Genomic DNA, 16,018 nt, shown 5'->3' on the forward strand with positions numbered 1-16,018 from the left:
ATAAAAGCACTAAGATTATTTTCGCTTAATAATAGCATAAGAACCACCGGCAATTGATTAAAATTTATTATCTTATCATACTCGATAGTGTAAGATATTCCTAAATAGATTCCTAAGTAGATACCCAAGGATATCCATTTCATTACTTTTCTTCACCGCCCTCTTTTCAATTCCTCTCAATTGGCTCCGCGACCCACATAAGGTTGACCTATTTTTTGTACGAAACCTGTGATTACCCATTTTTTAGGGTTCCGTAGTCAACTAGGAACCCTTATAGTTTCGCCATGTCTGTCTGTCCGTCCGTCCGTCCGTCCGTCCGTCCGCGGATAATCTCAGTAACCGTTAGCACTAGAAAGCTGAAATTTGGTACCAATATGTATATCAATCACGCCAACAAAGTGCAAAGATAAAAAATGGAAAAAAATGTTTTATTAGGGTACCCCCCCTACATGTAAAGTGGGGGCTGACATTTTTTTTCATTCCAACCCCAACGTATGATATATTGTTGGATAGGTATTAAAAAATGAATAAGGGTTTACTAAGATAGTTTTTTGATAATATTAATATTTTCGGAAATAATCGCTCCTAAAGGAAAAAAAAGTGCGTCCCCCCCCCTCTAACTTTTGAACCATATGTTTAAAAAATATGAAAAAAATCACAAAAGTAGAACTTTATAAATACTTTCTAGGAAAATTGTTTTGAACTTGATAGGTTCAGTAGTTTTTGAGAAAAATACGGAAAACTGCGGAACCCTACACTGAGCGTGGCCCGACACGCTCTTGGCCGGTTTTATGGCTATAGTTTTCTATGATGTATGTATTTATTTGCAAGGCCCCTAATCCCACGCATGTGTTTGCGGAAAATAACACTTAGTATATGAACAGTGCAATATGTAATTATGTATTGACCTAATTTACATAGGAATTAATCAAACACGCGCGTATACGTACTGTAGTACGTAGACGTACGTAGGTAACTAGGTAGAGGTACATGGTACATAACCATACAAATGTATCAGAAATAATACATTTAACTAATTGGTTTACTTTTTAAGTAACGAGCATCCATTAAATTTAATTGAAATCCTCACGCAATTTAGGTAAATCAAATTCATAATGACTGTAGAACTTAAATTTATTCCATTTTTTTTGTTTCACTTATCAAACAATTTAATAGTATAGTACCTACTAAACAAGTGCCCTAAACTCTAGATCGGATATGTCAATGTCAATGTCAATAATGGACGTTTTTGTTACCATCAACGTCACTTTTGACTCTTGAAATATGCGTACTACATCATTTCTAGAGCTTATCTTGTAGTTCAAATCAAGCTGTATAAAAAAGTTGCAAAACCCATTAGTACATTGTACCTTGTCATATTATAGAACCCCATACCCAACCCAACCTTTCGCAGCATATAGCGTGTTACAGCTTACAGCGACAAAGTCCTAAAGTGTAGAGCAACTTCCGAGGCCGACGTACCTGGGCTCACGCCTCACGGTCATTGTCAATGTCGCAGCCTTCACGTATTAGCGTTTTTGTGGTTGGTGTCTAATAACAATGGCTTCGTGTGGCCATGACATATGTACTCTATAAATAAATTAGGACTTTGAAACGAAAATATACAGCTAGGTGCAGTGGGTGCTTAGGTATAAACTATAAAATAATCAAGTAAAAGCAATCGTCCCGTCCTGTTTGGTTTCCATGCATTTTCTCGACTTTAACATCGTTTCATATGTTTTGTTTTGCTACGTGCCTGGCGACTTAGCATAGTTTTACGCGATTAAGTCCCGTTTTAATTTAATAATATGACTTAGCATAACTTGCATCCTCGCGCGCAATTCCATACTTGAAAGTCGTATCAACTTGTATGGCGAAGCCAAGTTGTGCTAGATCGCCTGGACCACCCTGGACTCCTTACTCCGCAGGAGCAATCTATCTTGCAGTATCTATGAAGCACGATTTTATAGTCACAAAATTCATCTATCTACTTTTTTTCTTGAAATTTGGCATGAAGCAACGTTTTATAGCACACATAAAGGAAAAATTCCGAAAACCTTAAATTTTTAGTTACATTACAAAATATATATTTTTTAATAAATATAAACTTATTACTTTTTTCCTCATGAACGCGTAGAGCTATCAAGTTGAAATTCATATCAAATGCAGGTTTGTACGGAACCCTCGGTGCGCGAGTCCGACTCGCACTTGGCCGGTTTTTTTTTTGTGACGGAGTAAAAGATTTTTTCTCCGTGAACAAAGAAGCGTCGATACGATTGCTCCAAACTACAATAGAGGTTTTCAATGATGCAAGGATCATACAGAACAACGGATGCAGTACCAGGCCACTGTTATCATTATTAATCGATAACCTACATGTTCCAGTTCCAGAAGTTTCCACTTGTTCTTTGTCGGGAACAGATCATTCGCATATTAATACAATAGCAGTAGATATTTCCAACAATTTATCGACTGTGCTAAGACAAACGTCAATTTACTTTGTAAATCGAACGTTCAAGATATCTATCGTCTAAGGCTTCCTGTTCGATAGCTCGTAATAATTACAATATTTATCTTCCTTGGCATACTCGGTATAAATAAGTTAGAAAATAGTTGGAATGCGGAGGATAAATGTTCCATATGGATAGGTCCTGTGAGACTCATAAGAATTTTCGTTTCGTGTTTCGTAAATCCTATCTTACATAAATAACGTATATAATATGTCCGACTTGGGTTTGCTAATATATGAAATGAAGTGAAGCCCCCGTGTGGTAATGGGTTAAGAATTTCACCACCCCCTTTGTTCCCGTAGGTCTCGTAGAAGTCGACTGAGAGATATGTGTTAAATTGTGGCGTAAGCGAGAGGCTGACAACCTGTCATTGCAATGTCACGGTTTCGTTTTCTTTCAATCCCTTATTTGCCTAAGAGTGGCACTGACAATTGTGTAGTTTCATGTGCTCTGCCTACCCACTTAAGGGATACAGGCGTGATTGTATGTATGTATGTATGTATGAAGCGATGCAGAAGTGCAAATAGAATAATGAGTAACAAATAGACTTAAATTAGTAAGAAACCAATGATGACTTCAGCAATTCAAAAACATTATTAATAGGTATTGTAAATGGCAAGAAACGAATAAGTATCCTCTTAAAACAATGTAAATAATATCAATTGGCTTAGATTTGCAGTTGTCTGATAAAATTAAACAGTAAATGCCTATAGGTATAAGTATTACTCCTATAGTGTGTTTACACGTGTTTAAAAAGCGGTAAATAATAATGACACTTGAGCAGAAGTTGAGGCAAAGTACAGTATTTATTCATATAGGTATCAGCAGCGGCTGATCCATACAAGCCGATTCCCACCGGCTTGCCTAAAATTTATTACTAGTAAAGTACCTAATGTAAAAGTAGGTTTCTTTTTGCTCAGTGTTGCCTAACAGAAATTTTCACCAGCCGCCACTGATAGGTATGTATCGATCCTTTTATAGTAAACTGACGTTAATGATAATACTATGATAATTACTCATGGTAAATAAGTAATTATATACCCTTCCCGCGTTCCATATAAGGCGGAAATTTTTAAATGCGAAACACAAACTGACCTCCAAAGTGTTTGCGGTTTACATAACCTGAGACTGCGGCACTGCAAGTAAAGCGCCAGGAATCACAAGATTCCGCATTGGCTGTACAAAGTACAGCAATGTTGTATTTTTCACACGTTAGTTATTTATTGACATGCCTAAGGTCACTTCTGGTTAAGTTATCCTTCTAGTTTCCTCGACATGCACGACACAATGCACAATGAAGCGAAAATACATCTAACACGACATATTTGCACAGTTCTAAGAACGTGACAAATTTTTAATAATTGCTGGTCCTTAAAACCGTGTGTCCAAAATTTCGAAATTTGTTGTAACGTAGTTATTGGATGACATGATTTTTTTTTCACCTGCTAAAATGCTTGAATATTTTTTTAAGAGCCTGAAACTGCAATATGCTGCTGAAATGTTGTGGTGTCACAAAGTTAACAAATGTAAGTAAAGTATGAAAAATAACGACCGTCGACAAATGTAAGAAATTATGACTTTTCACAAAATGTATTGGATGTTTCACTGATTTGTCTCTAACCCAATTAAGAATCATTGTTACTATTAGATCAGTTAACTTATATTGAAGTTAAATAAAAACACGAAATCGTTACAAAAAGTAGGTACTAATCGAAAACAAAGCAACGAAGTCTAATGAACTTTTAACACCGATTCTTGATACATTATTAGCATAACAAATAGTGTCCAACATTAATAATATTCCTTTATTTATCGAACTTTACTAAGAAAATCGAGTTAACGCCAGTCAAAAGCAGTTAGATTAGCCTGTAAGCACTAAAGGGAATAATCATATTGGCCAAGTTACCTACAATAGTAGTATCGGATTTTGTTATTTATGCTCAAAGGAATCTTCCTGAATTAGACATTACTTATTGAGTAAAACTAATAAAAAATATCTACTGCTTCTTGAAGTGGTAGGGCTAATAAACGAATTATTTTCAGTTTCTGTCGTTAAAAATCAGTGAACACTGAACAGTACAGGTCATGTGCCTGATGCAAAGCTATTACAATCTATATCACAGTTGTAATATTCGTATAGTATAGTATTTGATAAATGTAAAAAGCGTGAGACGCAAGGAAAACGTCAAAACCTTTTTGAACAATCCTACTTGAAAAACTAGGTCATGTTACTCATGGGTATGCAACTAGACGACACACGACATTTCTTTACATCAAAAAGTGTTCGCATTTCAGCCTAGAACCCGACCGGGTTAGTAAATGTCATCCAAGGATTTAGACCGATACCTTGTGTGAATACAATGAATATATATTTTATGTAAAACATAAAATAATGGCATGATTCAGAACCTATCTCAGAGTTAAATATCTGATTGCTTTTAGGTGTACTTCAAATGGTTAGTTTCGCTTATTCGCCACATACATTTCCTTGATATTGTATATATTGTAATATTAAACTATTCAATCGCGTCAACAAGGCAATGAAGGATGACGATGCAATCCTGCGACTGCAACGCGGCAGCAGCATCGCTGCAGTCATCATCCGAATTTTCCCTTAAAACTATGCGCAGGTAGGTAAAGATGGACATGGTTGGAATGTGAGTGGCCTGCGCCACGAAAAATCTGAATACAGCTGACCCAAATCGCTTGGTTAGTCCTCGCAAAAAATACAGGGTGAATAGTGGGTCTGAGGGCATCTAACAGATCCCGTGTTGATACGCGAAAACGGTCTTATTAGATGACCTTTCTCTCAATTTCAAAATCAATTAATTTTAACTACAGATTGTAGAGAAACATGTAAAGCTTTTACAAAATAATGTCCGGCTAGATAAGCCATAAACCGAGCAAAACTTCTTTCATCAATGTCTCGCTATTGGTGTGCCTATATGCCTCACATATCGCACCAAATAAGCAGTAATTGCAATCCAGGAGACATTTATATACCTTACGTATCGCATTTGTTTTTCTTTTATGTAGATTTTAAAATTTATTAGCGATACAAAATTACATAACTTGAACGATGAGTACCAGTCAGCAGTTAATAGTGGACACTGTAACCATGTGCCCACGATCGTTTCTAACAATTTTTGTGAGGATTCTGCGTGTGACGCGTATCGACGTCAAAGCCTTTCCCTTTCAGGCCGTTAGTTTAATAAGTCTGGGCGGCGGGCAACGTGACCGATTGTCGACATAAATAAATTGCAATTTTGCGAGTTCCACATGTACGTCAAAACCTTTTTCAGGCTGTGGGTACATACCCACAGCCTGAAAAAGCCACTCACATGAGTCAGGGCTGCGAGCAGACGAGGGTTATTTTTTTCTGTAATTGCATGCGAGTTCTACATGTGACACGTATCGACTATGTCCAGGCCGTTCCCTTTCAGACTGTGTTATTATTGTATACTGAGCCTAAATTATAAAAGGCAACTAAATGCCGAGTTTCTTGCCGGTCCCATAGTGGATACCCCCTCCCAACAGTCCCAACTGAGGGGGGACTGAAATCTTCTTGAGGCTGAGGCGTAGGGTTAGAGCCAGCGTAGCTTTATTTGACGTTCATATGCGCATTGTAATATGCCTACTTGGAAAATAAATATTTCATTTCATTTCATTTTAAATATTCGACGCGCACCAGCTACGTCAAATCAAAACCTTTTCCTTTTAACCGATGTAAGTACCTATGGCCAGCCGGTTTTTCTTATCACGGCTTTAGACAAGACGGACTGGAGTTATTTTTATTTTTACTGCAATAATGAAAGTTTCAAATTTTGCTCAGAGCACAAGACCGAGCGGTCGTTGTGCGGATCCCTGGATGAAGCCTAATATAATTAATGATCAAACGAACTTACCTGTACGTGAAGTTCGATCATAATTATATGAGTAGCTTCATTCGACGCGATTTTGTTTACATGTTGTAGCTGGGCTCCACGTCACAGCCTTGCACGGATATTTAAAGTAGGGAGGTTTAAAAATCCCCTACTGGCAACACTCCTCAGTTCCCCGATCCATACCGTGTATCCCGATATTCATATTCGTTAAAAGCTTTTTTTTTTTTTTTTTTATGGGGTGGGAATTTATTGGGAGGGTTATTAATAATCGCGTCGAATGAAGCTACTCATATAATTATGATCGAACTTCACGTACAGGTAAGTTCGTTTGATCATTAATTATATTTCCTAGCTTCATTCTTAGCGATTTGTTTACATGTTGTAGATGTTGAGAGAAATAATATTAATACAAAAAAGAAAAAATATTTCAACATTTTATTTCGAAACGAAAAAATAAACTAGGTATCTTATTTATATTTAGCATTATTAAACAATTTTAATTAGTGTGTGAAGTACAAGACAGAACTGCTTGAGCAAATTGATTTTTGTGGTCGACTGCAATTTCCCTATTATAGAATTTAGCAAACACGGAGGAGGACGGAGTCCAACCCGCCGTTTTTCGAATCACATCTAAGTTTATGCCGAGCGAGTTGGCTCTGGATGTAGCCGCGTGCCGGGTGCTGTGTGCACCGAATATGGTGGTATCTAAACCACTCTGTTTTAGTGTGTCCTTAATCCAATGGCTTAGTCGCTGGGATGATAATTTCGAGTGAGGTCTTCTGTAACTAATGAATAAATTGTCATGATCACCTGACCGCAGAGACCTGGTTTTGTTAATGTAAGAAATCAAACATCTCGCTGGACATATATTTGGATTTTGATCAAAAAATGGCAATTTTAATAAAGGTTGTGTTGAATTTAAGCGGGATGTTTTTATTAGATCTGGTATCCTAATTAAGACCTCTGTATTATCTATAATACTAACATTATTTAATTTAATCAAGGTCAAAGTTTGCACTCTATGTGCGGTTACAAGTGCCAATAATGTTGACAACTTTTTTGATAAATTTTCTAAATCAAGTGAATCATTCGGCCCTTTATTTGATAAATAACGAAGAACAATACCAGGGTCCCAAGTTAAATCATATTTAGGGGCAGTCGGTCTTAGACGAAATACACCTTTCATGAATCTTTTAATTCGCTCGTCTTCTAGATATGCCGGACCTAACAACAAAGAAATCGCAGACTTATGCGAATTTATTGTACCATATTGAGCACCATTTTCATAAATAAATGCTAAAAAATTTATAACATCGGTAACAGACGGCTTCAAATAATTTATACAATGATTATTAGAGTAAATTAACCAATTCTTTAAACAACTGTCATATTGCTTGTAAGTATTTTCTGAAAGGGATGACATTATAATCTCTATGGACGTATCGTTCAATAATTTCTGTGATAACGATTTCCGGACAATTTCACGGCAACCAATGTAAGCGTCTTGTTCAAGTTGTGGGACAATCTGAAAGGAGATTTTAACAAGTTAGGATTTGGTTCAAAATGTATGAAACTCGACGTGGCAATTTTTCTCAAAATTGGAAACCAGGGCTGAGTAGGCCAATATGGCACAACCAAAATTCCTACGGCTTTATCTAATATAATTTTCTGTAAGATTTTTAATATGATGGAAAAAGGTGGAAATGCGTAGAAGAAGGTATTATTCCACGTGATTGTAAATGCGTCTACTGCCCAGGCGTCTGGGTCGTTCTTCCACGACACATACCGGCGGCACTTAGCGTTGCTTCGGCTAGCGAACAAATCTATTGTAGGATAGCCGTAGGTATTTACAATCACTTGAAAAGCATCATCAGATAACTCCCATTCTGTATCAGTAAATTTTTTGCGCGAAAGATGGTCTGCCTCTATATTTTCATGAGTATTTATATAAGACGCAAATAGTATTATTTTTCTGTCTTCACACCATTGCCAGATGTCGCGACATATGCTATTTAAATGTGGGTATTGAATACTGCCCATGCGATTAATACAAGAAATGGCAGTAACATTATCAATCCTTAGTAACAATTCACAATTTGACACGTGTTTTGCAAATGTCTTTAAACCTAAAAAGGCAGCTATTAATTCTAGGCTATTAATATGCATGTCTTTTTCATTATCTTTCCAAAAACCGTAAACTTCCTGACTATTACAAAATGCTCCAAATCCGCTTAAAGAAGCGTCTGAAAAGATCTCCAATTTAAATTTGTTAAATCTAAAGGGATTGTTGGAACCTACATTGTCAATCCACCAATTAAAATCATCTTTAAATTTACTAGGCAACGAGATTACTTGATCGTAATTTGAGTTTTCTAAAAGGCAAAGATATTTATGTCTTTCAAATTGTTTAGTGTACAGCCATCCATATTGGACGGCTGGGCAGGCGGATGTCAGGAGTCCGATAAACGCGGCAAAGTCGCGTAACTTGCATTTTTTAAGTGATTTAAACTTAATTGATTGTTCTAGTATTTTAGCTTTCTTATTCTCCGGGAGACTAAGTGTCATGTTCACTGAATCAAATATAAATCCTAAGAATTTGCATTGCTGTTTTGGTGCCAAACAGCTTTTCTCAACATTAATTATGAACCCAAGATTTTCAAGCATATTTTTAGTAAAAGTTACATTCTCCTGCCATTCTAAGTAAATTCTACCAAAGCAAAGTATATCGTCTAGATAGATAACTGACATGTAACCATTCGATCTCAAGTTTTCTATAACAGGTTTAAACAGTTAAGTGAAAACAGTACATAAACCAATTTAATGTACTTCACATTAAATTTATATAACTTATTGTTATATTTAAACCGAAGAAACCGTTGGTGATGTTCATGTACAGGGATTAAAAAATATGCGTCTTTCAAATCAATAGATGCCATAAAACAATTTTTGGTTATTAGTTTTGACGCTGTCCTATAATCCTCCATTTTAAAATGTTGAGGTTTTATAAATTTATTTAAACATTTTAAATTTAAAATAAACCTTTTGTCGCCATTTGGTTTTGGAACAAGAAATATGCTTGATAAAAATTCGTTATCTACGTGATCACATTCTGAGATAGCCTGCATTTTTAACAATGACCCTATTGCTTTAGAATATTCAGTATGCTCAGTATCTGATTTCGGATAAACACTTGGAGCATCAGGACGAAAAGGTGTACAAGTGAATGGAATTTTATATCCTTGTAACCATGATAAAACTGTCTGATCGTCCGTGATTTGTTCCCACTGTGACAAGTAATATCGAAGCCGGCCGGCGTACGCTACCTCTGCGTCTATCGTCTCCTGCTCCTCCAGGCCGGGCGCTCCGCGGTCCCCCGTCGTTGAGAGCCGTGGCCGTGGCGTGGCTCGCTGCGCTGCGACTGGCGACTCCTCCCGCTGTACGAGTAGTCGGCTTTCGGCCTTATTTTCCGAGGCGTCGTCTTCCAGTTTAAACGATTATTGCCATTGTAACGATCCGTTTTCACGAAGTTATTTATGTGAAATTTGTTGGAACGAAAATATTTTGCTTGTTTCAGGTCGGCTCCGGACTGTTTTATTGTTTTTGCAGATTTTAATTTCTCGGATACATTATCTCCAAACAAAAACTTGTTGCGCTTGGTTTCGCTAAGTACATCTTTCATATCAGGGTTAATCGCTGAAATGACGAATCCGCGCCTCGTCTTAGTATCCGAACAGTGGCTATCACACAGGAGCCTGCAAGCGTCGCTAATCGGTTTCAAGATCTTGGTGTGTTGTTCTTTAGCAATTATTAACTCGGCCGCTTGATTAAGAGCGGCAATCGCTATGGCGATCTGATTTTGTTTCATCATAATGGCGTTGTCTCGTTTTACCAGATTTTCCGCTAACGCCGTTCTCACTTCCGGATTCAGCAATGGCGCAACTAATAAATCACAGTTTTCAGGAATAAGATAGGATTCAGTTAATTTATCTTTAGTCTCTTTGACTAACCCTTTATCTAGAATCTCTTGCCATCTCGATGCTAAATCTTTATGTGTCGGTTTCCCCATTTTTATTTCTGATTTCGGTGCGTCGCCTAACACTTCTAGAATCTCATCATCGAGATCTGTAGAGTCTTGTGTGTTCACAGGATCAGAAGTCGAAGGCGCATTAGTGACAGTTGGCGGCGCGGGCGCGGGTGGCGGCGGCGGCGGCGCGGGAGACGATGGCGGTCGAGGCGCGGGAGTGGGCGCGGGCGCCGGGCCCCGCGCGACGCGCGGCGGGGATGCGAAGGCACATAAATCACCTCGATCGAGGTTTTCTGACACATCGCTATCTGATCCTAAAACAATTAGTCTGTCTTAATACGCGTTATGCGACATCAGTTCTGTATGTATTTTGTGAAAGAGATAGCCCTGATGGCGTCTCGCATCACACATACAAAGTAGGGATTAATCATTTAAAATATATGACAGAGATAGCCCTGTTGGCGTCTCGCATCATAATTGGACATTTTTGCGTGAAAGAGATGGCCCAGTTGGCGTCTCGCATCACGAGTGAACACTAGCAATTTCAATATGTGCAGGCTTGTGTAGCTTACGAGCTACTTACACACTTAACATCATTACAAATTACTTTATACGATATGTATAATATAAAAAATAAAATATCACCATTATGAGGGTATCGTAACATATAAAAAGAAAAAAATATTTTTTGAGGGTAGGTTATTGACAAACTCACCTTCATTTTCGTGATCAGAATGAATCATGATTCTTTGTCGCTTGGAATTTCGTAGTAATTGTAATTCCAGTAATTTAATCTTCCTCCTGATGTCGTCATTTTCTTCACACATTTTTCGTTTCGACATGGTTGATAACAACCAGCTAAGTTTTTTTTTTTTTTTTTTTTTTTAATAAAATCGTGTGACGTGCGAAGGCTATGAGCACGGAAGCACAGAATGAATATCGGGATACACGGTATGGATCGGGGAACTGAGGAGTGTTGCCAGTAGGGGATTTTTAAACCTCCCTACTTTAAATATCCGTGCAAGGCTGTGACGTGGAGCCCAGCTACAACATGTAAACAAAATCGCTAAGAATGAAGCTAGGAAATATAATTATTACGTCCGACGCCTTTCTGTTATGATGTTGATCTTTATATACAACTACTATACGTACTATGCTGTAGCATTGTAATGCTACAATGGTCAATGCGACGAAGAGGTCTACGTATATAAACTGTATCAACTACAAAACCTTTCCCTTTCAGACGGTAGCCAACGTGCTCCATTGTGGCGCCCCGCACGTGATGTCGATTGCCTCTAATTGATTAGCGCCGCGCTGTCGCGAACTGCGCGAGATATTAGATTTCAGGCCTGAATGGCCATAGCGTTTATGCAAGCTTTAGTTTGGCTATATAGTTGGAAAAATTATTATAATAGTTTGAATTCTGAAAACATGCTGAAGGCTCCTGTGTGCCAGACACTCGTGACCGCTTTTGATTATAGGTGTAAAACTATGTTTGGTGTCTAACTAAACTTAATTTAGACGACGCCAGTGATTGTCAACTTATGACCTCTTACCCGTTCAAAAAAATCACTCGCACCAGACAGGGCTCGAAAAATCAACTCCAAACTCATACTACCAAACTGACTAAGTCGTCTAAAATCATGTCTCACATAGGACCTAGAGTCTTCAACAAACTACCAGCAGAAATAAAAAATGCAGGCAGTACCCACCAATTTTTAAAAAAGTTAAGAAGGTGGCTCTTAGAATACTCCGTCTATGACATAAAAGATTTCTTTGACCTACCAAATAACTTATATTAGAATAAAATAATAATTATGTATAAAATCAAATTAACAAATCTAAATAACATATCATATGTAATATAATCAATGAATGCATCTTTCAATTAAAAATTCGAAATTATAACTAGACTGAAATTGTAATAATCTTAATTTAATTGCTGTTAAATAATTTTATTGATGAACGTGTAATATTTATAATATTATTAATAAAATGTCTATGTCTATGTCTATGTGTCTAGTTTTAATTATACTCGTAGAAACAGAATATTTCGTGGCGTTAAAATGAACTATAATGACTACTTTTAAGATAAATAAATGAAAAAAAAAAGATTGAATGATAAAATTTCCAATTTAACTGTTGTACCGACAACGGGGGTGAAGCCATTGCAAAGAGCGGTCGAATAGGCTTGTGTCGTTCACGAACTATGAACTGTTAGGAATAAAATCCCATCAATGACCGAAATGAACTGAATCTTTCCGTGCTCTGTGAATCGGTCTTTGCTCATTTAGTTCAGTATAGGATCGGCGAGCGCGAGCGGTTTGGATCAAGAAAGAGTATGTGACGGCGCCGACCGGGAGCGAGGTATTTAGCAAAGCGAAACAAAAACGTCAGGTTTTCATATTAAGCTTCGGTTACTTACAACCTTTCGGCCCGGAATTGTTATTGTCTGTGGAATATTCGTATCATTTTGACACTAGTCGATCCCATTCGTTCTGATCTTTCCGACCGTAGTGGTCGCTGGTCTGACTGAACTAAATGAGCAAAGACCTAAAAGAGCGAACTAGTTCGTGGGAGCGATTGAACGAGATAGGAGCGCTCCGATCAACGAACGAAACGGCACAAGCCTACGGTCGAAATAAAAAAGTCAATACCAAAACAAAAGAACATTATTTCTCAGAAAGAAATTGCCGCAATAATAGAAAGAAACAGAAACCCACTTTCTATGCCCTCGTATAAAGTATATCAATAAATTGTATTACGTCTTACCAAGTACCTAGCTAGCACTAACGAAATAGTAGGGAATAATATGATTGGGTCCGTAAATAAATTACTGTGTTTTATTCTTACACCCACATCAGTGTGGGTAATTAATTACTAGAGGTAAATTACAAATTTTTTATAGAACAATATAAAAATTGTATGGTAAGAATTATCCATATATTTTAGTAAGGTACACCACATTAATTCTCTGCTCCACTATCTATCTTATCTAACCTTACAAAAATAACAACTTTTTTTTTTAATTCCTTGTCACCAAAACTATATTCTTATAGGTAGATGTTTAAAAGTATAATTTTTATTTTATAGTTTGGCTCACCATTCTTTTTAACCACAAATGTATTCGATTCAGAACACAGCACAACACAAGCACTTCGTTGAAAATTCAATTAGTATTGATAAAGATATGTAGCGAAGTCTTATTCGATATACTTATATCTCTTATCGTAATCGAAAATCAATACAGATCACGTAATCTTATCAATGAACTAATTACTGGATTTGCCATTAAAATAAATTGAAGAGACGATTTTAATTTAGTATTACTAGCATGTGTCATATATATCTGTATGTAAACCTCTATAATCGGTCTTTCGAGTTTTATATAGGCAGATATATATTATAGATAACATATCGTAGCCGTCTAAAATTACGCACGTTAGGCAAGTCTGCATCGCTATGGATATAGAATAAATATAAGCAGGAGGTAATGTATATGTAGGTACTCTAACTCTGCAAGTGATTATGAAATTTGAGCGAAAATAAATTCCTAGATTTTCTTTCAGCTTTATCCGTTTTGCGTCAATGTGTCACGTTCAGGTCTGCCATTCCAATCGCTTGCTAATCTGGACTGTCTGGAGCATAGGGCGAACCATTTGAAACCGAAAGTCGCAAAACGAAGGCCCAGTGAATTACTATTAAGCTCATCGCAGTCATCGCCATTTCTGTTCATGTTCGCTCGGTGTTTGTTTTTATTTATTTTTTGCACGAGTGTTGTCCAGATGACACAGGTTGTTATTTATTATATATTGATTTTGCAAAGGACATTCATAGGGCACCGTCAGTTTGTTTGGAGATTTGGGCGTCATCGTCATCCATGAATAACACCGCACCAATTTGGACTTTCTGACTCGTCCCTCCTCACTTGTCACACCTTTTCATAGAAAAATCTCTTTTTTTTATGAAAAATTCTCTTCCTTTACATATAGCTGTGGTATAAATAAATGGATGACCCCCTATGGAGAAACTACTAAATACTACCATGTCAATGTATGTTAGGTAAATTTTAAATAGTATGCTAATAATCGGGATTTTGAAAGCGCTGGTAGGCTTGGTAAGTAAAGTAGCTTGGTGAAGGAAAACATCGTGAGGAAACCGGACTAATTCCAATAAGGTCTAGTTACCCTTCGGGTCGGAATGTCAGATGGCAGTCGCTTTCGTAAAAACCAGTGCCTACACCAAATCTTGGAATTAGTTGCCAAAGCGGACCCCAGGCTCCCATGAGCCGTGGCAAATGCCGGGATAACGCAAGGAGGATGATGAATCGGGATTTTGAAAGCTTTCCTTCCTCCCCGGAATAACAGCAATCATGTGATGTGACACATGAAAACTTTATTCATCCATCAACAGACACGCGCTGTTAACTTCTGCGATCTACTTTACACTTATATTGCAGCAGATAAACCTGTGCTCTATCAGCTAAGCCTGCCACTCGTGTATGCACAGGGATTATGCATAACAACGAAGTGGAAACGCATAATATATTATTATAGTCAAGTTTGACGCATTTAGAAGAACGTAAACAAGTAAAACCATCAACATCATAGTCTGTTCTTCAGTCCATTTGTCATTAGAAGAAGATTGGCTACATATTACGAAGGTTGGATTATACTAATTCAAATTATAAGTATTTGCCCATATACAGTACTCATATAGCATGGGTGGTGGTAGGTACATACATATGTCGTCATTGTCGTCAACCAGAGAAATCTTAGGTAAAGAGAGTGAATCGCAGATAATTTTTAGTAGAGCTTGACCCAGTGGGATGGGGACAAAAATGCTTAGGAATTGTGTTTCTCCAATGCAAAAGTCTACCCTACTATTTGAAACAATATCTGGGCGACCGAGCTTCGCTCGGTTCTATTTTAATATATCACGTCTTTAGATAAAAAAAAACTCTTATAAATACAAAAACAAAAAAAAGACAAAAAAAAAACTTAATTTCTGGCCGGGATTCGAAACCCTGACACCTACGATCTATCTGCGTACATTAGACCGACCTCGTGCGACTGAGCTACGCGGAATCGATGCGCGCGCGGCGAAATTAAGGACCATATTTTACGTTTACAAATGCGAAAGAAAAACTCATGAAAACTCGAAAATTCGCGTTTTCCGGGATCTAAGGCTACGCTAGATCGATTTTTCACCCCCGAAAACCCCCACAAAACAAATTTCAGCGAAATCGTTAGAGCGGTTTCCGAGATCGTCGGTATATATAAATAAATAAATAAATAAATAAATAAATATACAAGAATTGCTCGTTTAATAGTATAAGATACACGCCACATGACATGACCAACGAAACAGGTAAGATCAAGAGCTCAAAGTTCGAATCTAGCAGTTGATAAGCAAAACTCAAATGGTAATAAATATAAAAGATAATGTTCATCAAAACTAACGAGACTAAACAAATCAGTTTTGTCATAAAGGATGAACTAATGTGAACTAACTTATTCATTCGAGCTAGTCAATGTCAATACCATTAAAGTAACATTATGTATGATCTATTAAACCTTCTTCGCCACGTGATAGTGTCA

At 37.2% G+C, this 16,018-nt stretch overlaps 2 protein-coding genes across 4 annotated transcripts in view; both read right to left on the reverse strand.

The window, feature by feature from the left end:
• LOC125229842 (monocarboxylate transporter 3-like) overlaps nucleotides 1–16,018 on the reverse strand; it is a 69,894-nt gene that overhangs the window by 33,808 nt on the left and 20,068 nt on the right.
• LOC125229321 lies at nucleotides 6,619–11,263 on the reverse strand. 3 transcript variants are annotated; one of them, XM_048134128.1, is made up of 2 exons: nucleotides 11,134–11,263; nucleotides 6,619–7,919 (listed from the first exon to the last, which is right to left on the reverse strand). In XM_048134128.1, the coding sequence occupies exons 1-2, from the start codon at nucleotides 11,137–11,139 to the stop codon at nucleotides 6,891–6,893; spliced, it is 1,035 nt and encodes a 344-aa protein (XP_047990085.1). In that variant the 5' UTR covers nucleotides 11,140–11,263; the 3' UTR covers nucleotides 6,619–6,890. The 3 variants fall into 3 exon arrangements, 2 of the variants coding, with proteins under 2 accessions (XP_047990085.1, XP_047990086.1); XR_007177389.1 differs by lacking the exon at nucleotides 11,134–11,263 and adding an exon at nucleotides 9,718–9,940 and having other exon boundaries at nucleotides 7,125–7,179; XM_048134129.1 differs by having other exon boundaries at nucleotides 7,125–7,179.

This window comes from Leguminivora glycinivorella, chromosome 9 (genome assembly GCF_023078275.1).
Source record: "Leguminivora glycinivorella isolate SPB_JAAS2020 chromosome 9, LegGlyc_1.1, whole genome shotgun sequence".
Classification (NCBI taxonomy): domain Eukaryota; kingdom Metazoa; phylum Arthropoda; class Insecta; order Lepidoptera; family Tortricidae; genus Leguminivora; species Leguminivora glycinivorella.